General features: G+C 47.3%; 1 protein-coding gene across 5 annotated transcripts in view; it reads left to right on the top strand.

Annotated features, from left to right (window-relative positions):
* LRRC9 (leucine rich repeat containing 9) overlaps positions 1–26,484 on the top strand; it is a 51,573-nt gene that overhangs the window by 11,605 nt on the left and 13,484 nt on the right. For all 5 annotated transcript variants that reach the window (XM_029079312.2, XM_029079311.2, XM_029079310.2 and 2 more), the window contains 17 exons: positions 1,150–1,337; positions 3,179–3,310; positions 6,151–6,327; positions 7,783–7,900; positions 8,945–9,077; positions 10,653–10,790; positions 10,981–11,102; positions 11,416–11,622; positions 12,841–12,960; positions 14,786–14,977; positions 16,186–16,311; positions 18,595–18,720; positions 21,846–22,023; positions 22,748–22,968; positions 23,469–23,591; positions 24,486–24,616; positions 25,454–25,562. In XM_029079312.2, coding sequence (XP_028935145.1) covers positions 1,150–1,337; positions 3,179–3,310; positions 6,151–6,327; positions 7,783–7,900; positions 8,945–9,077; positions 10,653–10,790; positions 10,981–11,102; positions 11,416–11,622; positions 12,841–12,960; positions 14,786–14,977; positions 16,186–16,311; positions 18,595–18,720; positions 21,846–22,023; positions 22,748–22,968; positions 23,469–23,591; positions 24,486–24,616; positions 25,454–25,562 — 2,541 coding nt within the window. The remainder of the gene's footprint in view (positions 1–1,149; positions 1,338–3,178; positions 3,311–6,150; positions 6,328–7,782; positions 7,901–8,944; positions 9,078–10,652; positions 10,791–10,980; positions 11,103–11,415; positions 11,623–12,840; positions 12,961–14,785; positions 14,978–16,185; positions 16,312–18,594; positions 18,721–21,845; positions 22,024–22,747; positions 22,969–23,468; positions 23,592–24,485; positions 24,617–25,453; positions 25,563–26,484) is intronic.

Below are 26,484 nucleotides of genomic sequence, written 5' to 3'. Positions count from 1 at the left end.
CACTGTTTTAAACACTCGGATAGGTATGTTAATCAGGTTAGACACAGTCCCTGACCCACGTGGGACTCACAGTCTAAGTAGGAGGGGATAAGATTGAATCCCCATTTTACAGAGATCACTGAGGCACAGAGAAGTTAAGCGACGGGCTCTAGGTCATACAGCAGGCGTGTGGCAGAGCCGGGATCAGAACACAGATCCTCTAACTCCCAGACCCGTGCTCTTTCCACAGGGTGTACAATACCAAAGCGGCGCACACCAAAGATAACCCAAGTTAGTTTCCCGTTTTCCTCTGAATTAAAGGCTCGGAGTCCCCTGGACAGAAGCATATGTACCTTCTTAAACTCACATTCGTTTACTTAGCCCATGTGTGACTCCGTATAGGATGCATTTAGCACCTCCAGGCTTCACCAACAATTGACTCAATTTCCTATTTAGGCTTCTTGGGGTGTGGGAGGGAAGAGGGGGGATGCATCCAAGTCCTTGGGCCATGCAGCTTTGCTGTGCCAACTCTCCCAATTTCCTGAGAGAGGCAGTCTGGTTAATTGGAGGGTCACCGGCCTGGCAGGGGTATTGCTGGCAGATGGGGGTCAAACACACCCACCCGACCACCCACCCACACCAACACCCGCACCTCTCTATCTCTCATCCCTTTTTTTTTTTAAGCACACTGAAGAGCTGTTCTGTGGAAGAGCAAAAGGTTGGCAGCCCTCATGGTCACCATGTTTTGTGGCTTGTTTTTCATGGTATTTGGTTATTGCTTATTATGTGCCAGGCACTGTAAATACAAAGTAATCAGGTTGGACACAGTCCATGTCCCATATGGGGCTCACAGTCTTAATCCCCATTTTACAGATGAGGTAACAGGCATGAAGAAATGAAATGACTTGCACAAGGTCACAGCAGACAAGGGGAGGAGCCGAGATTAGAACCCAGGTCCTTCTGACTCCCAGGCCCGTGCTCTCTCCACTAGGCCACATTGTTTGCCACCCCAGACCCTGCCCACAGTAACTACATCCCTTTGTAGCCAATCAAGTATGTGTTTGACCCATCACTTAACTGGATTTCCACATGGGAGACTCTTCAACTAACTGTGCCACTCCTGACGTCCACCTGTATCCATCTGTTTTTCCCGTTTCACTTCGGGGACAGCTGGAGCAGGAAATGCCCGAGCTGCAGGAGGCAGGGAAGCTGCCCAGTCATCACAAAGATGAACCTGGGAAGTCAAAGGATCCAAAGAGCGAAGCTGCCCCTGAAGAAACCGGTCTTGAACACAAATTCTGTGAAAAACTTCAACATCTGAAGGAAAGATTGACATTCTGGAGTGAAAAGCTAGACGAGTACGTGGGGAAATGGAGAGAGACGGGGTATAAGGCCAACGGACTATGTGGCGAGCAGGAGGGGATTTGGAAGTTCTGGTGCCTAGCCACGAAGGGGACCCTGGGACCCTACTGTCTTTTCCGTTCCCCTCCCTGGTGTAGGGAACTGGGGTGGGAGGAGAGAAATGCTGTAGAGAGTTCTGGGCTCACGCCCCCCACCTCCCTTCCGGATGGCAGCAGCCGGCCTCAACTTGACCTCTTCTCAACCCTGCTATCAGGTGAGCCTAGCATTACATCTTGCTGCCCATTACTTCCAGTCTGCTCCAGATCCCAGGGTCCTCACTGTAACCCACTACTCCCAGTATGCTCCAGGCCCCAGGCTCCTCCTGCCTCCCACCACTCCCAGTCTGCCTTGGGCCCCAGGCTCCTAACTGCCTCCCATCAGGCGTGGCTCCTGGAAGATTAAAAAAACAGTGCCTGGAAGGTGCCCAATCCCTATCCTGGCAGATTGAAAGGAGCACAGGCAAGTTTCCAGAGACACTTTTCAGTCGATCTGAGATCAATGTCCAGCTATTCTTCTAATTTAATTTTAATTTCATTATGGTATCTCTCAAGTGCTTACTAAGTGCCAGACACTGTACTAAGCGCTGAGGTGGATACAAGCGAATTGGGTTGGACCCAATCCCTGTCCCACATGGAGCTCACAGTTTCAAACCCCATTTTACAGATGAGGTAACTGAGGTCCAGAGAGGGTAAGTGACTTGCCCGAGGTCTTACAGCAGACAAGTGGTGGATCTGGGATTAGAACCCAGGATATTCTGATTCCCAGTCCCATGCACTACACCATGCTGTCTTTCTCTCTTTCTTTCTCTCTCTTTCCCTGGTCTTGGGTGGAAGTCAGGCCAAAAGTACCAATCAGTAGTATTTACTGAGCCCTTATTCTGTGCAGAGCACTTTACTAAGCCTTTGAGGGGGATAAGTTTAAGGTCTGATCAGGTAAACTAAGAGGAGGGGAGGGAGGAAGCCGGGACTGGCTGATGAAACATGGAAGCCGCACCTGTGGGTCACTGATGTTCTGGGTAACCTGCACAGACCTCGGGCAGTGTAGAACTGTCTTTCATTTCGGAACTGTGATAGACCACTCCGAGCCAAAGACCGAGCCAAAGATCTAAAAATGAGGCAAGGATTTTGTGGGCTCTTTCGTGTATTATAATCAAGGATGCCATGGGGAAAAGTGGACTGGTTGTGCATTAAGTTGCTACAGCATGTAAGTTAGGAGATCTAAAATTCACAGACCGGGAGAATATATTTCATTTGGTTTATTGTATTTTCTCTTTTCTCTTTTCTTAATATTGATTGTGTCTACTAGGTACCAAGCACAGTAGATACCAAATAATCAGATTGGACATAGATCCTATCCCACATGGGGCTCACAGTGTAAGAGGGCATGAGAACAGGTTTAGAGTCTTTTCCCAGTTTTAACAGCAAAAATAAGTCTTACAAGTTCATTCAACCCAGGAAAAGGCCGATTTTCTCTTTTTCCAAGAAAAAAGAAAGAGTCCAGGACAGGGAAATCCAGATTCTAGTGCCAGTTCTGCCTCTGGACTGCTATGTGACTTTGAAAAAGTTACTTACCCTCCCTGGACCGCAGTTTTCTCATCTGAAAAATGAAACTAAAATGCCTGGTCTCCTCCCCTCTCAGACTGAGAGCCCCGTATGAGGCAGGATTGTGCTTTAGGCCCTTTGGCTCTACAAAGCCACATTTAAAAATACTTAATTTTCTAAATTGCCCGGATTAAATCAGACAGCACCTGGATTTGATCGATTCGTTCCGAGTAACTTACTCCTACTTTCTTTAATAGAATCGAAAGTATTTATCGGGTCGAAGTCAAGAGGAAGAAAGAAAGCTACAGTTTCTCGGTGCCATTTCTGCTGACTGAGTTGGAGACGATGGGAAATATTCGTTTTGAACAAGGCACTCCTTCGGATGCCTGGTAACGCCGCCGATGTGTTAGCACAGAATGGGATCGCCGCGGGGGGAGGTGGGGCGGGGTGCCTAGGGCTCCGAGGCACAGCCCCCCGACTCCGGGCAGGGAAATGACACTGAGCTCCTCAGACGGAGTAGCTGGGTCCGGCCTTGTGCCACCCTGATAACCACCCTTTGGTCCTACTGTGACTTCTCTGGGGAAATGTAACCTCCACTCCTCTCGCTCAGTAACCTGGGGGGTCTGGAAAGCTGGTCAGCATCTTCCCCAGGAATGTCCTTGACTTGCTGGAAGCCTGGCATCGAGCCACCTTTTGCCTTTCTCCTCTATAGGCCGGCCAGCCCGAGCCCATTAGGCAGGCCTCACTCGGAAGGTCTGAGTGCCATCCCTTGGATCTCTCTCATCCCTCTTGCCTGGATTCCTTTCGGCTTCCCCACGGCCTCTGTTCCCCAGCCTGGCACACAAGTGAAGGAAAAGACCAAAATAACGGGCCACTTCTATGACCCTGAGCTGCTCTCAGTGACACCGCCTGCCCCTCTCCTCCCCGGCCCCAATCCATTTCCTCCCTCCATCTGCCCCCTTTACTCTGTCCATCCACTTCCCTCTGCCCACCCCCTCCCCCCAGCCACCCCAACGCCACCAACCTCCATTTCCTTCCCTCTCTCCGGCCCCCTGTGCCCCCAGAATCCTAGGCTCCCTACTCCTCTGGTTGACCCTTTCCTATATCACTGGCATCCCAAGGTCACTCTCTCGCACATCCCATTGTTGCACGGCAATGGGCCTGGGAGTTAAAAAGGAAATGGGTTCTAATCCCTGCTCTGCCACTTGTCTGCTCTGTGACCTTGGGCAAGTCACTTCACTTCTCTGGGCCTCAGTTACCTCATCTGTAAAATGAGGACTGAGACTGTGAGCCCCACGTGGGACAGGGACTGTGTTCACCCTGATTTGCTTGTATCCACCCATCGCTTAGTACAGTGACAGACACATAGTAAGCGCTTAACAAATACCATATATATATGTGTGAGTGTGTATACATATATCTATTTATACACGACATAATGTTATTTTGAAGTGTTCTATTGTTATTCCTTAGGCTTACGGGACAATCTAATTGGCCGCAGGAAAAGAATCTGTTCTTGAACTGACAAGTTTTTACATTCTGTTTCACTTAGAATTGAAATCACATAACAAAAGTAATTGGTTTATGATTACTCTCAAGTCTTTAGAATTTTTTTTTTCCCCTGAAGATTTCAAAGCCTTCATGAGGCTTCTTTTCAAAGGCTTCCTTTTGTGTGTACTCGCACTTAGAACATCTGTGCACTTATCGACGACTCTCAATTTCCGAGCACAGATATGAACATTCCAGATATCATTGGAAGTGCATGCCAATTCTCAGGCACACAAAGAAAATCTCTTTAACAATGCCTCTCTCTGGGTAGCGGGAAAATCGCTTCCCAGATTTTCTCCTTTCATAATGGATACTTAGGTCTGGATGTTTAACTTTGCTCTAAATAGGATTGTTGGGATCCAGGCATGTCCTCTTAATGGACACAGGGGTACCGCTGTTCAAAATTAGCAGGTCAGCGAATGAGAGGGAACGTAAAAGTGAAACGACCAGCAGCCCCTTGAATGAGCTTGGAGGCAAAGCAAATTCTCGGAGGCTTTGCTCCAAGTTAGCCAACATTTGCCGTTGTTTCCGTGGTTTCAGTATGAGTAACCTTGGAACTTGGTGGGGGTGAAAATCAAATAAAAGTTGGCAGTGTTTCAAGGACTATTTTCTACTGGAGTGCCCCCCCCCCCAAGCCCAGCCACCTCAGCTGTGCCTTTCACTTGTGTTAGGAGATTTCTGTTGAAGTGCTTCAGGTTGCTATGTGCTCAGAGGCTCTTGGAGTTTTATTTAAATGCTGTCATTTCTTCGATTAATCCTTCTTTCAAAAGCCAAGGATGTTGCATTTGAGCAAGAAGATATTGAAAAGTACAAGGATAGCACTGGGAACCCAAGACAAAGGTTTTCTATCAGAGTAGTCTTTCTGCAGTTCCTTAGAAAAAAACAAAACAAAACAAAAGAAAATAAATCAAATAAAGCACCGTGGTTTCCTCATTGTAGCTAATTGTCTGTTCTCTCATTTCTTTCTTTTTCTGTTCTCTCATTGAGAATGGTTCGCCCATTTTATTTTAGGACATTCTTTCTTTCTTTTCTTTCAATAGTATTTATTGAGTGCTTACTATGTAAGCTCAGTCCTGTGGGATTGCTGAAGGTGTCACAGATGTGTGCGCATATATGCACACACATACACACACATCCATCACATTCTAGACTTCAGCACCTTTGTTTCCCAAAACCCTGTGTTCCTCAACCTGTAGGTCTTTTCAAATATGGAAGGATCAAGTTCATTATTTACATTTTCAACTTTTCCTGTTTTTATTCCTCTCTTCAGTTTGAGCAGCCAGGGTTAAGTAAATGCTAAGGGTGGGTGCTGGTCTGAAACATCTGGGGTGTTTGGAATCAATCAGGGAAGGCTCCTCAGAGGAGCTAAGATTTTAGGAGGGCTTTGAAGACGAGGAGGGGTGTCGTCTGGTGGATCACCCAGTTCCAAGCTGGAAGAATATCTGGAGTGAGAGGAAGTGTTTCTTGTTTGTTTGTTTGTTTTCCGAACCCAGTATCTCTTTCTCTGAAAAGGGAAAGATTTTAAATTTAAAATCAACCAGAAACCACATCATCCTCACCTCCCTGTCTCCAGTGGTATATAACTTCGACCCTGTATTCTGGCTTTCTTTGTTTCATAAAGGAGAAAAATACTGGCTATGCTTCATGTGTTCTCATGGGAGATAATCTGTTTTCCACACAGGTTTAATTCTTGCCATGAATTAGTTCTGTCACGTTTCTGTGCGTGGGACTTCAGAGCATATGGCATCACAGGTGTGAAAATAAATCGCATAATTAAAATGCACAACCAAGTTCTGAGACTGAAATTTGAAGAAAAATTCCAGGTGTTTTTGGACAATGACTTCGCAAACGATTCAGAGTAAGAAGGCACATTTTATGACTCGTGTATTTGCAACGGTTTGATTTTATCACAAATACAAATTCCCTTTTCTTTCCTAAATTCAACTTGCATCGGGGCCTGTCTCTGGGGCTGCTCTGGGAAGGACTGGGTAGGGGGAGGGTCCATGGGCACTGTCCCAAGGTTCTTCTCTTTGCATTTGGACATCTATCAGAGTAATTAATCAGTGGTATTATGGAATAGGAGTAGCACGTCTTGCAGTCAGAGGGAAGCTCATTGACAGTCAGTTGCAGTGTAAAGAAGCCTGCCAGACTCGCTGTTTTCCTGAACCTCCCCCACAGAGCCTGCCCAGTGGTGCCCAGCAGCTGTGCCAGGGCAGACATGCCTCCCACAGAGGTGTGGAAGTGGCTGCCAAAAGCCAGTGAGTCTGACTGATCCCAAAAGCCTGAGCCTGTACCTCCCTCCTACCTGATGCAAAGTCAAAAGCTGCACCCGGGGCATGGAGGGTGGGGGCCCTTCCCTCCTGTGCTCTCTTAGCTTAGTCAGGGAGGGGGGCAGTGGGGGCTTAACAGTCAGCAGACTCCTCCCTCTACCTGGCACTGTTATCTGTGACAAGGGGAAGAGAGATATGAGGAGAGAGAGATGGGGAGAGAGAGAGAGGGGAGGAAGAGAGAGCGTAAAAGGGAAGGGGAAAAGGCAAGGGAAGAGGGGAAAGGGGAGATAAAGGAAGAAAAAGAAAGTCTGGCCCCTATCAAACTTAAGAGGCCAGAGTTCTCACTAGGAGTGAATAAGGTGACATATCAAGCCCACAAACATCAGACCAGTGTTGCAGATCAGGGCTTGGGGCAGGTGTTTCAGATAAGATACGGTGACTACAGCCCACATCTGGACACCCTGTTAAGGTGCAGCCAATCCAGGCAATTGGCCCAGCTCTGACAGACCCAGTAGGTCCTGCCCCTCTTGGCATTGGAGCCACAGTCAAGCCAGACAGTCAGGGGACGTGGCAACCGGCCGGGCTTCCGGTCACTCGGATGTGTGACCGCTCCTGCCCACCCCCACCGTAGCCCCGGCCGGGGCTAGCTCCGGTGGCCCCGGGGCCAGCTCCAGGGGAGCCAGAGCCCAACGTGACCCAGAGCCCCACCAGGTAGGTGATGAGGGGCCGTCAGTTGTGTGGAACGGTAGTTTAAGGGTAGAACATCGAATCAATTGATCCATCGGTTGATCCTATTAATTCGGTGGAATTAATTCCACCGGTCTACCCTCTGTGAGGGTCTCAGCCTTACAGACCCCAGTCCCCCATTCAGCTGTGTGGACACCAGTGCTGAGAACGTGGTGTGACAGAGTTTATGGGGCCAACCAGTTCTACAGCAGAAGGGATGGCTGCCTCTTGGAGTCAGCCTCCTGTAAGGATGGAGTCCTGCCCGCAAGCCCCTTAATCCTGCTTCCTGAGGTACTTCTGTCTCTATCTCTCCCCAGGAACTGCAGAAAGATGCTGGACTGCCTTTTTTATGTTTTCGACCCAGAGATCCCACTGGAGGAAAAAACCCTGCTCCACATCCTTGAAAATGGATTTCCGGAAAGCGGAACAAATGAGGTAATCCCAGGTGACTGCAGAATGCCAGTTCCCCCGCTAGGCCTTTCAACCTGGTTGTGCAGCGACTACTGTGGCGCCTGACAGGACGGGCCGGCTCTTGGAGCAGGGGGCCAGGGGAAGTCACCCGCTTCCTCAGCCTCATCCCTCTGAGGACGGCGGCCCGATCGGTCAGGGAAACAGGGTGGGTCTTCGGAGCCGGGCTGGAAGACCCATCCTATGGAGTCCCGGCAGCCTTTCCTTGCTTGGGAAATCTGGCAACCTGATTGGAACTAAATTGACTTCAGGTTCCTTTGACTGCCCCCTTTTCTGTTCCACTAAAAATGCTGGTTTGAATTGCCACCCTGTGCACTCCCCTCACAGGGAAATGGTGAGAAGCAGTGTGGCCTAGTGGATAGAGCATGGGCCCCAGAGTTGGAAGGACCCTGGTCCTGACTCCTGACTCTGCCACTTGTCTGCTCTGTAACCTTGGGCAAGTCACCTATCTTCTCTGTGCCCTGGTTACCTCATCTGGAAAATGGGGATTAAGATTGTGAGCCCCATGTGGGACATGCACTGTGTCCACCCTGATGAGCTTGTATTTGCCCCAGTGCTTAGTGCCGGGCACATAGTAAGCATTTAATAAATACCATTTAAAAGCAAAAGAAAACACCACTGCAGGGAGTCCTTCTGCAATCTCTCCCTCCCCCTCTCACTCCCTTTTTCATAATAATAATAATTTAGGTATTAAGTCCTTGCTATGTTCCACTGTACTATGCGCCGGGGTGGATACAAGCAAATCAGGTTGGACAAGTTCCTGTCCCACATGGGGCTCACGGTCTCAATCCCCATTTTATAGATGAGGGAACTGAGGCCCAGAGAAGTGAACTGACTCCTCAAGGTCACACAGCAGACAAGTGGCAAAGATGGGATTAGAGCCCATGACCTTCTGACTCTCGGGTCTGGGCTCTATCCGCTACGCCGTGCCGATACCGTGCTCCCGATGGAACGAGCCCGTGGATACTGTGCCCAGGTGCAGTGGCTCAGGCCTTGTTTTCGCCCCCGCAGCTGTCCAGCAAACAAGAAGCCGTTGTTCTTGCCAACAGTCTGAGCCTGTGCGAACGTCCCCGAATGGAGTTCTTTCTGCAGCAAGCCAAGGCGGGCAAGGGAAACCCCATAGATCTGGAAGTGCTCATGCACGGTAACATGGCCGATCAGAAGCTCCAAACCCTCGGACTGCCCTGCGAATGCGCGGTTCCAAATGGTAGCATCTGAGTGGGGCTTCATTTTTTTCACCTGCTCTAGTCCCAGCTATACCCCTGGCCCGTGGGTGACCTTGGGAAGGTCACTTACCCTCTCTGGCCCTCATTTTCCTCATCTGTAAAATAGGGTCCAGATAACCACTCTCCCTCCCTTGTAGACTGTAGGTCCTTTGTGAGCTGGGGACTGTGACCAATCTGATCGCCCTGCTTAGCACAGGGCTTGACACATAGTTTTTAATAAATTCTGTGATTTTTGTTGGGTCAGTGGAATGGGGAGCCCAACATGTGGCCTAGTGGAAAGAGCATGGGCCTGGGAGTCAGGAGGACCTGGGTTCTGATTCCGGTTCCACCACTTGTCTGCTCTGTGACCTCAGGCAAGTCACTTACCCTCTCTGGGCCTCAGTCAACTCATCTGTAAAATAGGTTTTAAGACTGTGAGCCCCATGTGGGACAGGGACTGTGTCCAACCTGATTGGCATGTATCTGCCCCAGCGCTTAGAACACTGCTTGACAAATAGTAAGTGCTTGATAAATACCGTTATTATTAGTAGTATCATTATTATTAGAAGACTTTCTCCCTGTCAGACTGCCCCAATCCCTGCCCCCCCAACCCTCCCTTCTACAGGTCTCAGAAAATATGGCCATGGCCCTGTAGTCTACACCTCTTGTGCCAACCCTGGAACTCTCTTTCCATGTGCTAATAGCTCACCTGTAAGCCCGCCAAGGGTCGGAATGTCCCCGGTGACAGTCATATCCTATCACCTGGTCACAGATGGTGACCAAATAAAAATAATAATGATACTTGCAAAGTGTTCACTCTGGCTTAAAAATCAGATCGGACAGGGTCCCCGGTCCACATGGGACTCACAGGCTAAATCGGGGGGAGAGCAGGGATCTTACCCTATTTAAAAGAGGAGGTAACAGAGGTTCAGAGAAGGTAAGTGACTTGTCACTCATTCACTCATTCAATCCTATTTATTGGGCACTTCCTGTGTGCAGAGCACTCAACTAAGCGCTTAAGAGAGTACAATACAACGATAAACAGACACATCCCTGCCCACAAACTACAGAACTGAGCCCAGACTGAGCCCCCTTTCCCTCTGGTCCCCCCCCCCCCCGGTCTTCCCCTTTCCCCTACCCTCAGCACTGTGCTCATTTGTATATATTACTTATTACCCTATTTATTTTGTTAACGAGGTGTATATTTCCTTGATTCTATTTATCTTGATGTCTTGTTTTTGTTTTGTTCTGTTTTGCTTTGCCGTCCGTCTCCCCCCGTTTAGACTGTGAGTCCCTCACTGGCCAGGGATTGTCTCTATCTGTTGCCGAACTGTACATTCCAAGCGTCTAGTACAGTGCTCTGCACATAGTAAGCGCTCAATAAATACTATTGAATGAACTGAATGAGAACACTTAGTACTGGCTTCTGCACACATCAAGCACTCAAATGCCACTGATTTGATTGATTGATAGATTGAATTCTTGGTAAAACATCAGTCTTTTTCTACATTTAGGCAAACTAATCATTACAAAGGCCTTTCTCGGACACAGCGTCCAAGCCTGCGAGCAGGATCCCATCAGTCAAGTCAATTATCCAATGGCAAATTCAGTGTTCAAGCCTGAGAAGCATTTCCAAAGTTCTGCTACCAAAGGTATCCCCATTTGGTCCTTCTTCCCTCACAGTGCTTGGTGTTTCTATGTAAACCCCCTTCCCCAAATTTGGAGAATTTTGTGTGAAAGAGAACCTTGGGGACATCAGAGATCGGGGCGCTTGGACCGTCTAAGCATTCGGCAAGAAAAATGCGAGTGTTGAGTTGCTCCGATGGGGCTTTTTTCCCTTAGACTCGTGTTCTTCAGAGGAACAGAGGAACTGTGACTGCAGCCTTCGCCAGCGCACGTGGTTCGTCTTTGATCACGACCTGGTCTTACCGGAATACGTGGTTGAATTCGAGTACACTACGATGGTAAGAATTCAGTCTTTCCACATTCTTTCTACAAATGGACTATTGGAAGTAAAAGGGAATAAAGTGAACCAAAAACTCAACTTTCCATCCTTGAAGTTTTAGGTAGATTGGGTAGATTGACCACCCCTTCGAGCGCCCTTACACGATGAGAAATATTATCCCGCCGGAGTAAAAAAACCTCTGCTTTGTTGTTTGACCAGAAAAGGGGTTTTCTTCTTGAAATCTCAACATCCTTTAAGACTAGTTTCATAAAGTTGAAGTGATCAGTGTAAGTGAACGTTTCAACCTGTTTGGATTAAATGCCTCTGTTTAGGTCAAGGCGTGCTTATTTTCTATATTCAGTAATATTACTGTCGAAGCAACCAAAAAATTTTCAGAATTGCTCTTGCCCCATGATTTGAAACTTGATGAGGAAATTATCAACATGGAGCCTAAAAGGAAGCCCGGATTAAAACTCATGAGTCTGGACGACAAAACAGTTCTTTCCACGGTCAAGATGAACGCTGACAGTCAGATAGTGGTGAGTGTGGCCTGTTTCTTACGGGTAGTTTGATGGACTGGGGAGCAAGGCAGCGCAGCATTTTTACTATTATTAGCCTGGTGCCGGGAACAATCCGAAACTACAAGTTGACTGTGATCCTCCACTCGAATCACAGTAATTTAGGGAGATTTAAAGAAATCGAAGAGCCGGGCTTGTCATGGTTTTCTCAGACCCCATTAAAAGACCCTAACCTGGCAGGACTTGGGGACAAGGTGCTCTTCCTCTTCGTAGGGGCTAATCATCATATTTTTATAAATCCCTAATTTTTATTAATCACTAATAATAGTATCGATTAAGTACTGTGCTTAGAGCTGGGGTAGAGACGAGAAGCAGTATAATCTAGAGGAAAGAGCTCGGGCCTGGGAGTCAAAGGACCTGAGTTTTAATCCTGGCTCTACATATTGCTTGTTGTGTGGCCCTGAGTAAGTCGTTTAACTTCTCTGTGCTTCAGTTTCCCCAGCTGTAAAATTGCGATGCTCTCCTATTTAGATTGAGTCCCATGTGGGACAGAGACTGTGTCCACCTATTTAACTTGCATTTACAACGGCACCCGACACATAGTAAGTACTTAAATATAATAATCATCGTCATCATCATCGTTATTGTGGTATTTGTTAAGTGCTTACTATGTGCCAGGCACTGTACTGAGTGCTGGGGTAGATACGAAGTAATTGGGTTGGACACAGTCCCTGTCCCACATAGTGCTGAAAGTTTTAATCCCCATTTTCCAGAGAAGGTAACTGAGTCACAGAGAAGTGAAGGGACACAGCAGGCAAGTGACAGAGCTGGGATTAGAACCCAGGTCCTTCTGACTCCCAGGCCCGTGCTCTGCCCCCTAAACCATGCTGCTCAGATCTAACACAGTCCCCGGTCCCACACAGGGCTCACAATTTCATGTCTACTATTAAAAATATAGCGCTCTCTCTCTTTCTCTCGCTCTCTTTCTCTCTCTCGCTCTCTCTCTGAGCTTTTGACTGAATAAATGAATTTCATCGGTCTGTGGTAAGTCAATGACATTATTTAAAAGGATTATTTTTCTTTTATTAGAATCACTAATAAATTGGGGAGCTGGGGTACTTACAGACTATTTCCTTATAACCTATTTCCTAGAAACCAATGCTTTAATTTTCCAGACAAACCTAAACAGCATGAAATTTGATTTTCTAAAATTTTGATTTTCTTATTTTTTTGCTTCAGAGTCTGAACTTACATGGAAATAGTCTCAACAGACTGAGGGACCTCTCCAGATTGACAGGGCTTCAAAAACTCATCATCAGTTTTAACGAATTTACATGTTTAGATGATGTGTACCATCTGGTAAGACATACTCCTCTGGGAGTTAGTTTCTTTTCAAAAAATAAATTGGCTCGTTGCGTAATGAGCGAACGCTAGGCAGTTTTAGATCTTCATTCGAGGTCAGAGTGCCTGAATCAGAGAAAAGTACAATATCCTAAATTCTGTTGGTAAGTTGCAAAGTTACTGAGCATTTAGAACTTGGATTTAAATTTAGTCTGCTGATAACATGTCCTTGCAGTTAGGCTGCAATGACATCTTCATTTCTCTTAATTCAGCAGAAACTGGGTCCAGTGAATTTCTGTTTGGAAAATGAGACTTTAGTGAGTTGAATTTTTCCTTTCTGTTAAAGATACAGAGCATACCATTCCTACCATTCTGTCCTGCCCAACTGTGTTGATCAAATCTTCCCCATCATTTACCCGATGGGGGATTTCAGTTTCATAAGGAAGCAGCGTGGCCTAGTAGAAAGAGCCCAGGCCTGGGAGTCAGAGAACCTGGGTTCTAACCCTGACTCCACCACTAACTTACTGTGTGACCTTGGGCAAATCACTTCACTTCACTTCTCTGTGACTCGGTTCCCTCATCTGCAAAATGGATATTCAACACCTGTTCTCTCTTACTTAGACTCAGGTCCCTATGTGGGACCTGATTATCTAGAGTTTAGTGCTTAGTAGAGTGTTTGGCCCAAAGTAAGTATTTAACAAATACCACAGTTATTAGTATTCTAAGGAGTAAAAAACCTATCACTAAAAGAATTGCATAGTTCAGTTTTGCACAGAATTTATCTTCATCTAAACCGGTCACACAGACGGTACAGCAGTATTTATGAGGCTGCTGTTTCTGTCGCTGACAGAACTGGGTCGTAATCGGGGCTGGGCAGTTGGTGGGTGGCAGATGGGGGGCAGTGGGGCACAAGGATGTACACTGGGACCCTGCTTTTCTGTCACAGATCTTTGAACGGGCACAGAACCTCATGTGAATAGTCAAAGACCTCCTTTGCTGATTCCACATTTTTTTAGGGTATCTGTGAAATGTTTACTATGTGCCAGGCACTGTACTAAGCGCTGGGGTAGATATAAGCTAATGAGGTTGGGACACAATCCATGCCCCACGTGGGGCTTACAATCTTAACCCCAATTTTACAGATGAAATAACTGAGGCCCAGAGAAGTGAAGTGATTTGCCCAACGTTACACAGCAGATAAGTGATGGGGCCGGGTTTAGGACGCAGATCTTCTAACTCCTAGGCCAGTTGTCTTTTCACTAGGCCACGCTGCTTCTCAAGAACTAGGACACCGGTCTTGGGAAGGAACGCCTTCAAACATCTTCAAACGCTGTCGAGTCGTTTCCTTCCCGTTACGACTCCTTGGACACACCCTCTTCATCAGAACGTCCCATCTTCTGTCATAAAATCTTTCTGGTACCTGTATCCATGGCTAGAGACTAGAAAAATCATGAAGGGTGTGTGGACCGGATGAATGTGGACTTGTTGCTTCTCAAATCTCCAAATCCAGAGAAGCAGCGTGGCCCAGTGGACAGAGCAAGGGCCTGGGAGTCAGAAGGACCTGGGTTCTAATTCCGGCTCTGCCACTTGTCTGCTGTGTGACCTGGAGCAAGTCACCTGACCTCACTGGGCCTCAGTTACCTCGTCTGTAAAATGGAGACTGACGCCGGGAGCCCCATGTGGGGCTGATTAGGTCGTACCTTCAGCAGCACTTAATTCAGTGCCTGGCACATAGTAAACACTTAAATACCATATCATTACCATGTTTGGTAATACCAAATACCAAACAGAGACCATCCACTGAGGCCTAAGGGTGTTTCCTGGTCCTACGTGTGTGTTGCAGTACAACCTGGAATATCTGGATGTAAGCCACAACCACGTCATAACCCTGGAAGGATTTCGAGGCCTGAGCAAACTGAAGCACTTGGACTTGAGCTGGAATCAACTGAAAAAATCTGGAGAAGAAATAAATACTTTGCAAAAACACACTCCGAACCTTCTCAATCTGGACATTAGTCACAATCCGTGGCAAAAGGTATGTGTCCGTTCCCCCTCCAACCTCCGCTAGCCAAAGAAAAGCTGCGGGTGGCCCAGGGCTGCCACAGCCTCCCTTCCCTTCCCTATCAGGGCCCTCCACCTTCCTCCTTGTTGGCCCAGGAGGATGGAGGGTATTTCCCTCTGGATCCGGGTCATCTCCCGGCCGCTGGCCACAATGAGCAATCATCGACCTCCTAACTGCCTCACCCGGCTGCAAGGCCCCGAGCACTGAACATTAGCTCTTCCCGCTCGGGGTTTTTAGCGCCAGAGTAGCCACTGAAGCTTTACTTTGCCTAGAAGTGGTGGTTCTAGTATTCATTAAGTGCCTACTGTGCCCAAAGCACTCTACTAAACGCTGGGAAGGTCCCCGAGTCGTGGCCTAGAGGCAAAAGCCCGGGCCTGGGTGTCAGAGGACCTGGGTTCTAAAGCTGGCTCCGCCATTTCATTCATTCATTGTCGTATTTATTGAGTACTCACTGTGTGCAGGGCACTGTACTAAGTGCTTGGGAGAGTACAGTACAACAATAAACAGACACACTCCCTGCCCACAGCAAGCTTGTCTGCTGTATGATCTTGGGCAAGTCATTTCACTTCTCTGGGCCTCAGTTACCTCATCTCTAAAATGGGGATGAAGATTGTGAGCCCTATATGGGACAGGGATTGTGTCCAACCCTATTATCTTATATGTTCCCCAGGGCTCAGTATAGTGCCTGGCACATAGTAAATGCTTAACAAATGCCACAATTATTATTAGAGCTGCTTGGCAGTAATTTTTAGAATTTATCAACTGCACAGGAGGCTTAATTTGGGCTACACTCACTTCTCCTGGTCCAGGAGGGCTCTGTTCTTTCCGGACACCGCGGTAAGGCAAACCCACGCCTGTACCAGTTGCCCTTCGGACACTTGGCCTGGGAGCACCGGCGAATTCTTCTGATCCCGTGACACGGCCAGCCCAGCGGGCTCCAGAGGTCGATGCGTATTCCCTAGCTGCCATCAGCATTCCAGACAAAACATAAGCGCAGCGCAAACCCCAAGGGTGACAGGATGGAGCGATTTCTGTAGTTTTAAAACATAGGGAGCTTTACGTGCCGCCATTGCTCCGAAAGCTGCTCATTTACCGTAAAGGAACAAAATGTCCTCTCGAATCCATAATCCGCCGCCGTGTCCTGGGCTAATGAAGTCACGTTGCTGTTTTTGTTTCCCAAGCCAGCCTCCCTGCGGCTCAGTGTCATCGGCCGATTAAAGGCCCTGACCCATTTAGACGGACAGCCGGTTACTGAGGAAGAGGCTGCCAACGCTGCTCACTTCATTGCCGGAACCGTGATTACTCAGGTTGGCTGCTGCTGCGGCGTGTTTCCGGGTGCCCCGGGTCGCAGAGAAGGCCCACGGGGTGGGTGCGCACCCTCGGTGGTGGCCAGAAAATCTGAGAGAGGACTAGAGCGACTGAACTGAAAAATCACTCCCTTTTTGAAATCTCCTCTCCAAAGCATCCTCAGAGGGGTCACTGGTAGGGTGACCACTGAGTCCTACACAGGCAGGATTGAAAGGAGATTTAGCCAGTGCGATGCCCCGAAGTTCCACTTTCTGGGGTGGCAGGGGAGTCCAGCGTGAGCAGCTGGTCAGTCAGTCAACCATATTTATCGAGCACTTATTATGTGCAGAGAGCACTGTACTCAGCGCTTGGGAGAATACAACAATAAACAGGTATATTCCTTGCTCACAGTGAGCCTACAGTCTTGCTGTAAGCAGCACGGGGAAGCAGCATGGCATAGGGGATAGAGCATGAACCTGGGAGTCAGAAAGTCATGGGTTCTAATCCCGGCTTCACAACCTGTCTGCTGTGGGACCTCGAGCAAGTCACTTTCCTTCTCTGTGCCTGTTACCTCAATGTAAAACGGGGATTAAGACCGTGAGCCCCACGTGGGACAGGGACCGTGTCCAACTCGATTTGTTTGTATCCACCCCAGTGCCTGGCACATAGTAAGTGCTTAACAAATACCATAATTATTATTAGAGGAAGCGTAAAGGTAAGAAGCATAAAGAAAGACAGAGACCACTTTCCCCCGCTCTGTAGCCGAAAGTCCTTTACTTTAGCAGGGTCAGAAGACTCCAGGAAAGCCCGGTTCAGAGAAGGTTCAGATGCAGGGGTTGCTGCTGCCAACCAGAAGGAGAAGAAGGAGAAAACCAGGCGATCTCTCCCGTATTCCTTCTTCTTGCAGGGCACCGCTGCCCCCAGTCCCGGGACGAGGGAGTTCTCTCACCCCACCCCAGGTGAAAGCTCCTTGTGGGCAGGCAGTGTGTCTGTTATATAGTTATATTGTATTCATTCAATCGTATTTATTGAGAACTTACTGTGTGCAAAGAACTATGCTAAACGCCTGGGAGAGTACAATACAACAATAAACACACATTCCCTGCCCACAAGGAGCTCACAGTCTAGAGGGGAGACAGACATAAATAAATAATAATGTTGGTATCTGTTAAGCGCTTACTACGCGCCGAGCACTGTTCTAAGCGCTGGGGTAGACACAGGGGAATCAGGTTGTCCCACGAGGGGCTCACAGTCTTAATCCCCAATTTACAGATGAGGTCACTGAGGCACAGAGAAGTGACTAGTGGCAGAGGCGGGATTCGAACCCATGACCTCTGACTCCAAAGCCCGTGCTCTTTCCACTGAGCCACGCTGCTTCTCTTAAATAAATAAATGACAGATATGGACTGCTGTGGGGCTGGGAGGGGGGATGAATAAAGGGAGCAAGTCACGGTGATACAGAAGGGAGTGGGAGAAGAAAAGAGGGGGGCTTAGGGAAGACCTCTTGGAGGAGATATACCTTCAGTGAAGCTTTGAAGGAGGAAGAATAATTGTCTCTATTAAGCACTCGTACGTTCCCAAGTGCTTAGTTCAGTGCTCTTCACACAGTAAGTGCTTAATAAATACCAGTGACTGACTCAAAGCAGGACGGTCCTACTTTATGGTTTGGGGTTGGACAGCCAGATCATCCAAAATCGAGACCTTCGGCCTCTCTGTAGGTGGTCTCATGAGGCCAGAACCAAATTATACTGAGCTCTGTATTTCAGAGCAGGAAGGAAACCCTTAAGACAGTTGCGATCCCTGTGTCAGCCAGAGACAACACGGAAACCTCTTAGAATCGTGGGGTTCGGGTGGGTGAGGCCCCCAAAGCTGATAGTTGCAGAGCTCTAACCCCACAGAGAAGCTATTCACTCCCAAGGACCAGGTTCAGGGGGATACCTAACTTCAACCAACTCTTTTAAATGCTTATTAATAATGGCACTGCCAGGGTTCTGGGGCACCTTGCAGATAATAGTTGGAATTTAAGAAATGGAGGCTAAAAAATTCCCTTTCAATTTTTGGCTCTACCTAAGATACAGAAAAGATAGGATTTTGTCACATAAAAAGTGATAAACTGATCCTGGAAAATGCCTAGCGAATCACCTGCAGGGAACAGCCATAAAAATGACAGGCACTGATGTGGAAACATTGGCATTTTTATGGCATTTTTACTTCACTAATCAACGTTCCTTCAAACAAAAAGCTTAATTGTGGCTGGGCAGGATTCTTAATGTCGCTGTCTTTGTCGCTATTGCTTTTATCAGGCCACCCTTCTGCAACATTCTGGGACTCAGGAGGCGAGACCCCGTGTTCTTAGCATATGGCCTGCTGCTAAAATCCTAACCGAGATGGGGCCATGTGTACAGCCCAGTGAGAACTGGATGTCTAAGGTAAGACGCCTCTCACAAATATGCCCGTGCTCAGCAATCTATATCAGGAGCTGATCTTTGGTATAGAATTCTCATTTTTTTATGGTACTTGTTAATAATACTTAATTGTAATTATGGTACTGGTTAAACACTATGTGTCAAGCACTGTTCTAAGCACTGAGACAGATAAAAGAAAATCAGGTTGGACACAGTCCCTCTCCCAAATGGGGCTCCCAGTCTAAGTAGGAGGGAGCTCGCTGTGGCCAGGGGACGTTTCTACCAACTGTTACATTATACTCTCCCAAGTTCTTAGTACAGTGCTCTGTGCACAGCAAGTTCTCAATAAATATGACTGATTGAGAGGATTTAATCCCCATTTTAGAGATGAAGTAAACTGAGGCCCAGAGAAGTTGAGTGACTTGCCCAAACTTACACAGCAGACGAGTAGCAGAGCTGGGATTAGATAGAAACCAGATCTTCCTAACAACCCCATGCCGTATCCACTAAGCCACATTTTTTTTTCTTATGTGATATATCTTATAATACTCTTCTAGGTAACAAGAAAACAGGAAGGTCAAATATCAGGTCCCCCATTATTTCTCTGATCTTTCCCAAATTGCACTGATTGACTGCTTTGACTACCTGTTGTTGTGAAACTATTTGAGAACAAAGTTATTCATAATGTATACATCATGGTCATCTTCCTGGAATGAAAGGCTAAAAACGTTTTTCTGTTTGCTCAGCTTCAGGAAGCAAGGGATAGCCAAAAATGGACGTTGACGCCCCTGTTCTCTTCTAGGGGCAAGTCTCTCTGCCCTTTGAGGGAAATTGTCAAGATGTCTTTCGAGAGAAATACCTGTTATCAGCATTCCATCTTATTGACTCCCACCCGGCTTCATGACCCCAAAGCAAACAATATCCCTGCAGACAGAAAATCTGAACTTATATATTCCTATTCCAGTTGCTGGACACCATAATTATCTAGCACTTTTTGAAAGCCTCCAGAACAGGGTCTTAGTTTATGTAAAAATAAAAGCTACATAAATAAATACTTGTTTCATTAATGACGATTATTTGGAAAGAGCCCAACCCCCGGCTATAAACTCAGACAAATTTCAGGCTGTGGTGGAGCCGCCCTTGAGGGATAAATGGGCTTTGTCGGATTCATTAAATCCACGGCGGAAACACTTGTTGGAAAGTGTTCTGGTCTATTATGATATTATTTAACCCGCGGACTCCCTTGACATTTCCTAGTCACCTTAGTTTGCTCTTCACTATGCCTATGAAAAAGAGAGAATTTAAACTCAGTGAAATAGTCTTGTCTTGGTCCTCAGACTACTTAACAACTTTGTCCTCTGTTGACCCTTCTGACGTCCTTGAGTGTCTACGTCTGCCTGGCCTCCACGATATTGCTTATCCCAGACTCCTTCGCCCTTCGTTCCCCCAGGATCTCTCATCCTGGCTCCTCTAAGAGGCCTTCCCTGACTAAGCCTCTGTTTCCTTTTTCCCCTCTCCCTTCCGCCTTGGCCTGTCTTGTTCCCTTTATTCAACAACCGCCCCCACCCTCACCGGCCCAACGGCACTTGTGTCCATATGTGTAATTTATTTATATTCATGTCTGTCTCCCCCTTTCGACTGTAATCTCGTTGTGGAAAGGGAATCTGTGTGTTATACTGTTGGGCTTTACTCTCCCAAGTACAGTCCTTAGGACCCCGTATAATGGGGATGAAGATTGTGAGCCCCATGTGGGACATGAATGCGTCCACCTTGATTAACTTGTATTTACCTCAGTGCTTAGAACATTGCCTGGCAGATAGGAAGCGCTTAACAAATACCATAAAAAAGTAAGTGTTTAATAAATAGGATTGATTGACTGGCTCTCCCTCGACTCTATTTCCCCAGAGCCTCTCATCATGGCTCCGAAGTTCTAAGCTCTTTGAGAGCAGGGATCATCTCTACCGACTCTATTGTACTGTCCTCTCCCAAGCGCTTAGTACCGTGCTCTGCCCACAGTAAGTGCCCGGTAAATACCATTGATCAATCGACTGAGATTTGACCCATGTTTAGAGCACTCATTCAGGACTGAGGTGTGCCACACGCTGTGCCGACGGCCGGAAGATACGCGATAATCGGATCAGGCACATCCCTTTCTGACATGGGGCTCGCAATCAAACTAAGAGAGAAGGGAGAGCAGGGATCTTATACCCATTTAACAGATGAGGAAACTGAGGCCCCAAGATGTTAAATGACTTTCCCAAGTTCACACGGTACGGGTCTCCTGACCCCCCCAGACCCGTGCTCTTTCCATGGGGCCAGACTGTCTCCTTCCATCGTCACAAGCTCTCCCCTCCTTGGCCCCACCTGTTTCTAGGGCAATCCTCATTTCTTTTCCAGTCCCGCTTCGGGCCCTTCACCCCAAATTTCCCCACGCTCATGAGAAAAAAGTGACCCCCGTGTCAGAGAGCTACAGATATTACCCCCAAATCAATAGATTTAATTGGGTGGAGTAAAGCAGCACGGAGCAGTGGAAAGAGCACAGGGTTGGGAGTCAGGAGACCTGAGTTCTCATCCCGGCTCTGCCACTTGCCTGCTGCGTGACCTTGAGCAAGTCATTTTACTCATAGTGTAGTGAATACAGCAGGGGCCTGGGAGTCAGAAGGTCACGGGGTCTCGTCCCAGCTCCTCAACTTGATTGCCGTGACCTTGGGGAAGTCACTTAACTTCTCTGTGCCTCAGTTACCTCACCCATAAAATGGGGACCAAGACTGTGAGCTCCACGTGAGATAGGGACTGTGTCCAACCCGATGAGCATATATCCCCCCAAGTGCTTAGTACAGTGCCTGGCACACAGTAAGTGCTTAACAAATACCATAATTATTATTATTACTATCCCTGGGGCCTCAGTTTCCTCATCTGTAAAATGGGGATTCAATACCTGTTCTCTCTCTCCCTCCTTAGAGCCCCACGCGAGCCCCATGTGGGACGGAGACTGTGCCTAAGCTGATGATTATCAGGTATCCACCCCAGAGCTTAGCACAGAGGTTGGCACAGAGTAAGCGCTTCATAAAAACAGTAATAAGAATTGCCGTTATTATTATCCTTATCCTTTTGCCCAGCTAATGTGAGGGGTGATGTTTTTCTTCCAGATAACGTCCTTAGACCTGGATGGACAGCATCTCTTCAGGATCACTAATCTGGAGAAACTGGAGCAATTGCGGTGGGCGTCCTTTAGTAACAACAGCCTCTCTAAGATTGAGGGCCTGGAATCTTGTAGCCATTTGGAAGAACTCATATTAGATGGAAACTGCATCACGAAGCTGGAAGGTCCGTCCGTCCGTCATTCAAGAGTATTTATTGAGCGCTCACTGTGTGCAGAGCACTGTAAGAAGCGCTTGGGAGGGTACAATATAACAGTAAACAGACACATTCCCTGCTCACAACAAACTCACAGTCTAGAGGTGGGGAACACTCGGCGCTTTCAAGGGATTCAGATTGTAGAAATGAAAATGTTTGCAATTACAGTGAGGAATCCAGAGTTGAAAACGCTTCCGGATATTTTATTGCTCTCTATTTCCCGGTAGTATTTTTTTCTGTGAAGTTAGCTCTTCAGTTTAAAGGGTTGACCAGTACACCTCGTGCCTATTAGATTCACCTGTCAAACTGTTAAAAACTGTGATGATAAGAATAAGCAAATCTTTACTATTTTAGTACTGAAAATATAAGTGAAATTCGATCTACTGGTACATCCGTAGCAGCTCATTCCAGTAGTCGGCTATAGAATGCAAACTTGAGCTATAAATTCCTGGAAAGCAAATAAATCAAGAAATCAATTGAGTTCACGCTTCCCATTATTATTTTGCTCTTATTAATAATAATATAATTAATTAATATTAAGTTAATGGTCTCCCTCCCCCCACCAGGGCCTCCAGTGAAGGACCTGCCTCCAGCGATGCCTCCATCCTGCCAGGCCCAGACCGGCATTCTACCCTCCGGGTCAACTGGGTGATTCTGCTGTCTGATTATTCTCCTCCGTTTCTATATTCTCTAGGCATTTCAAAACTGACCAGACTGACGCGACTCAGTATAAATAACAATCACCTCACCAGCGTGGAGAGACATGTTTTTGATCACTTGCTTCACCTTCATTACCTCTCCCTAGAGAACAACAGAATCACTTCATTGATCGGCCTGCAAAAAGTTCATACACTCATTGAACTTTACATAAGCAATAATTTTATTGCCACTAATCAGGAGATCTACTACCTGAAGGTAAAGATGGCTCTTCCTGTTGAAGAAGAGAGGGCACTAAGAAGCAGCATGGCCTAATGGATAGAGAACAGGCCTGGGAATCAGAGGGAACTGGGTTCTAATCCCAACTCCGCCACTTGTCTGCCGGGTGACCTTGGGCAAGTCACTTTAATTCCCTGGGCCTCAGTTCCCTCATCTGTGAGATGGGGGTTAAGACTGTGAACCTCATGTGAGCACACAGTAAGCGCTTAATAAATACCACGGTCATTATTATTAGGTTTTACCTTCTCCTACTCAGCTGTCCAATTATGCAGTTCCTCAAGGACCATTTTACAAACTGGCTGGGGGATCGACATGACCAAGGTGATGAGGGTGGAAAGGCTGGAGATGAGGTAGAGTTAGGTGAGCTTGGGCAAAATGACGGTTCGGAGGGAATCCGGCTTCCCACATGGGCAGCTCTTGGAATTCCTCGGGATAGAGGAGCGGCTGAATGATTTCAAAACGTTTTTATTTTTTACTAGGGCTTATGCAATCTGGTCATTTTGGACATGTATGGAAACCTAATTTCCTGGAATCAAGAAAACTACCGTCTCTTTGTAATCTTCCACCTCCCGGAGCTGAAGGCTTTGGATGGAATCACAGTAGTAAGTTGCTTTTTAACTTTTCTGCCACTGCCTGAGCCAGTAGGTGACACTACCCTGAGCACTGCTGAGTGAGATGTGACAGCTCACGGGATGTTAGCGACAGATTTGAGGGCCGGACGGCTCCTAGGGCTAACTGGTCATGCCAGGAGACGACCGATATCTGCCTCAGTGTCCCTCAGCTGAATTCACTCCCGGAACAAAAACAGGCAGCAATGGAGAAAATGAACCAAACTGTTTTTATTCATTCCCCTGCCATCCTCAGTGTCTGATGCTTCCTGGTAGTGCCTTTGGTCAATAATAACTGATAAAAACAATGTGGTATTTGTTAAATGCTTACTATGTGCCCGGTGGATCAGGTTGAACACAGCCCCTGTCGCTCATATGGCTCACAGTCTTAATCCTCATTTTGCAGAGGGAACTGAGGCCCAGGGAAGTGATGTGACTTGTCCAAGGTCACACAGCAGACAAGTGGCGGAGCTGGGATGAGAGCCCAGGTCCTTCTGACTCCCAGGCCCATGCTCTATCCACTAGGCCACGCTGCGAATGTAATTTCACTGGATGAAAGAACTTACTCCAGAGGACCAGTATTGAAACATTAGACCCTGCTTGAGGGTATGAGGGTCCTAGGGCAGAAGAATGGTAATGGAAATGGCAGCCATTTTTTGGAAATAATTACACCCGAGAGAACGTTAGCAGGGTGTGTGGTTTAGCAGATTCTTTGGGGATTTATAATTCCCTCAATTCCCGTTCTAAATGTCTGATAGTTGATGATGTGGGTGAAGTGTAATAAATGCCTTCTGATGGTGCCAGTGCCAAATAGTCAGGTCATGATGGTTACAGTGTAAACTATTCGCCCATCAGAGAAAACAGAAGTTTTGAAACTTCACTCTACAGGAACAGCCGGAAGTGGACAGTGCAAAAGATTTGTTTGGGGGCCGACTGACTTCGGACATGATCGCTGCGAGACAAGGACATTTAAATTTCAGCCACATACAAGAGCTGAACTGGACCGCATCTACCATCAGGTTGGACTGTCCTAGATATGCTCGGGCGTTGTTTTCCAGATAAAACATTCGGACTTACTCCCCCTCCCATTAAATAAGGAGTCCTCAGTTTAGATACTCGGGGATGTCCATCTGCCCCTCACCTATTAGGCTGGGGGTGGGGGGGATTCCATGGATGGTCCGTGCTAGTTTCCTGGAACCAAACTGGGGCTCTGAGGAGGAGCCCAGGGCATGACTGGGATTCAGCAGCTCTGCTAGGGAAGGAAGTGGAGTGTGGCCAGGCTGGATCGACGGCAAGGTGGGTGGGCACGGGGAGGCGGGGGGACGGGGACTGGGGAGGAATCTCAGCGACACCACTAAGCTGCAACAGCAGAAAATAGCTCAGTGTGATAACCTGCAGGTAGACAGAAACACTAGCGAGGTTAGTCTATGCTCATTTTTCACAAGCACAACTAATGGGAACATGGCGGCTCTAAGACTCTGGTGAGCTCGGGGCGGTGTAAGCCCTAGTGCATTTGAACACACAAACACACGCACGTACACACGTTCATACCCCTAGATCTGCAGCACAGTGGAGGTAAGAGGTGGGCGACAGTCAGGGGGCCCCTAAAGATGGCTGGGTTCCCCAAAGAGTAGCCGACTGCCCAGTGATGAGAGGAAGGAAGCTGGGCCAGGCGTCTGATCTCAAAATCCCGCATTAACACTCATCGCTGGTTCGCTTTGAGCAGGTTGGGCAACCCTTCTGAACGTCTGTGTTCCCTGCAAGGCTCCGTAGACAAAGATAGATACCCGAGGGGCACTTTTCTAGATTTGAATGGCCTTGAAAAACACTAACCGGGATTGCATTTCTTAATTCAGGACTGTGGATCTGATTCCGGTCGATCAGTTTAGAAACGTGAGCAGTGTGAATCTGCAGAACAACAACCTCACCTCTTTCAGCGGCTTAGTCTTCCTGCCTAACGTGAAGGTGACTTTTACCGTCACCCTTGTTTGCGGTGGCCTGTTTTGTGGTGGCAAATGCTATCTTTATATAGAGAAGTAATTAAAAATTCTTTTGAGAAGATAAAAAGTGGTTTGTAACATAAAAGTAATCATGAATCGGTCTAGCCTTACAAAGCCGTTTCATTCCCTCTACACTTATAACATTATGTTAGTTCAGAGTTAGTAGCAAAATATAATCAAGAACTATCTGGGTGGTTTTATATATATATATATATATATTTATAATAACGTTGGTATTTGTTAAGCGCTTACTATGCGTAAAGCACTGTTCTAAGCGCTGGGGTAGATACAGGGTAACCAGGCTGTCCCACGTAAGACTCACAGCTGATCCCCGTTTTGCAGATGAGGGAACTGAGGCACAGAGAAGTTAAGTGATTTGCCCACAGTCACACAACTGACAAGTGGCAGAGCCGGGATTCGAACCCATGAACTCTGACTCCCGAGCCCTGGCTCTTTCCACTGAGCCACACTGCTTTTCTATATACTTTCTATATGCTTATATATATATATATACATATATATGTGCTTCTTTATACACACACATGTATATACATATATATAATTTAGCGCTCATTTTGTGCCAGGCACCGTTCTAATCACTGGGATAGATTACAGTATCACCAGGTTGGACAAAGTCGATGTCCCACAAGGGCTCCCAGTCTTAATCCCCATTTTACAGATGAGGGAAATGAGTCCCCCGGAAGTTAAGTGACTTGCCTAAGGTCACACAGCAGATACCTGGCAGAGTTGGGATTAGAAACCAGTATCTTCTGACTCCCAGGCTTGTTTGCTTTTACCACTAGGCCATTCTGCTTCTCTGTCGAAACAATTGTTTGATAAGCGACCGTTTTTACATTATAGTCAGAAATCTTACACTTCTATACATT

This window comes from Ornithorhynchus anatinus, chromosome 14 (assembly GCF_004115215.2).
Source record: "Ornithorhynchus anatinus isolate Pmale09 chromosome 14, mOrnAna1.pri.v4, whole genome shotgun sequence".
NCBI classification, from domain to species: domain Eukaryota; kingdom Metazoa; phylum Chordata; class Mammalia; order Monotremata; family Ornithorhynchidae; genus Ornithorhynchus; species Ornithorhynchus anatinus.
The sequence above is the reverse complement of the archived record's forward strand: the minus strand, read 5'-3'. Positions and strand labels throughout refer to the sequence as shown.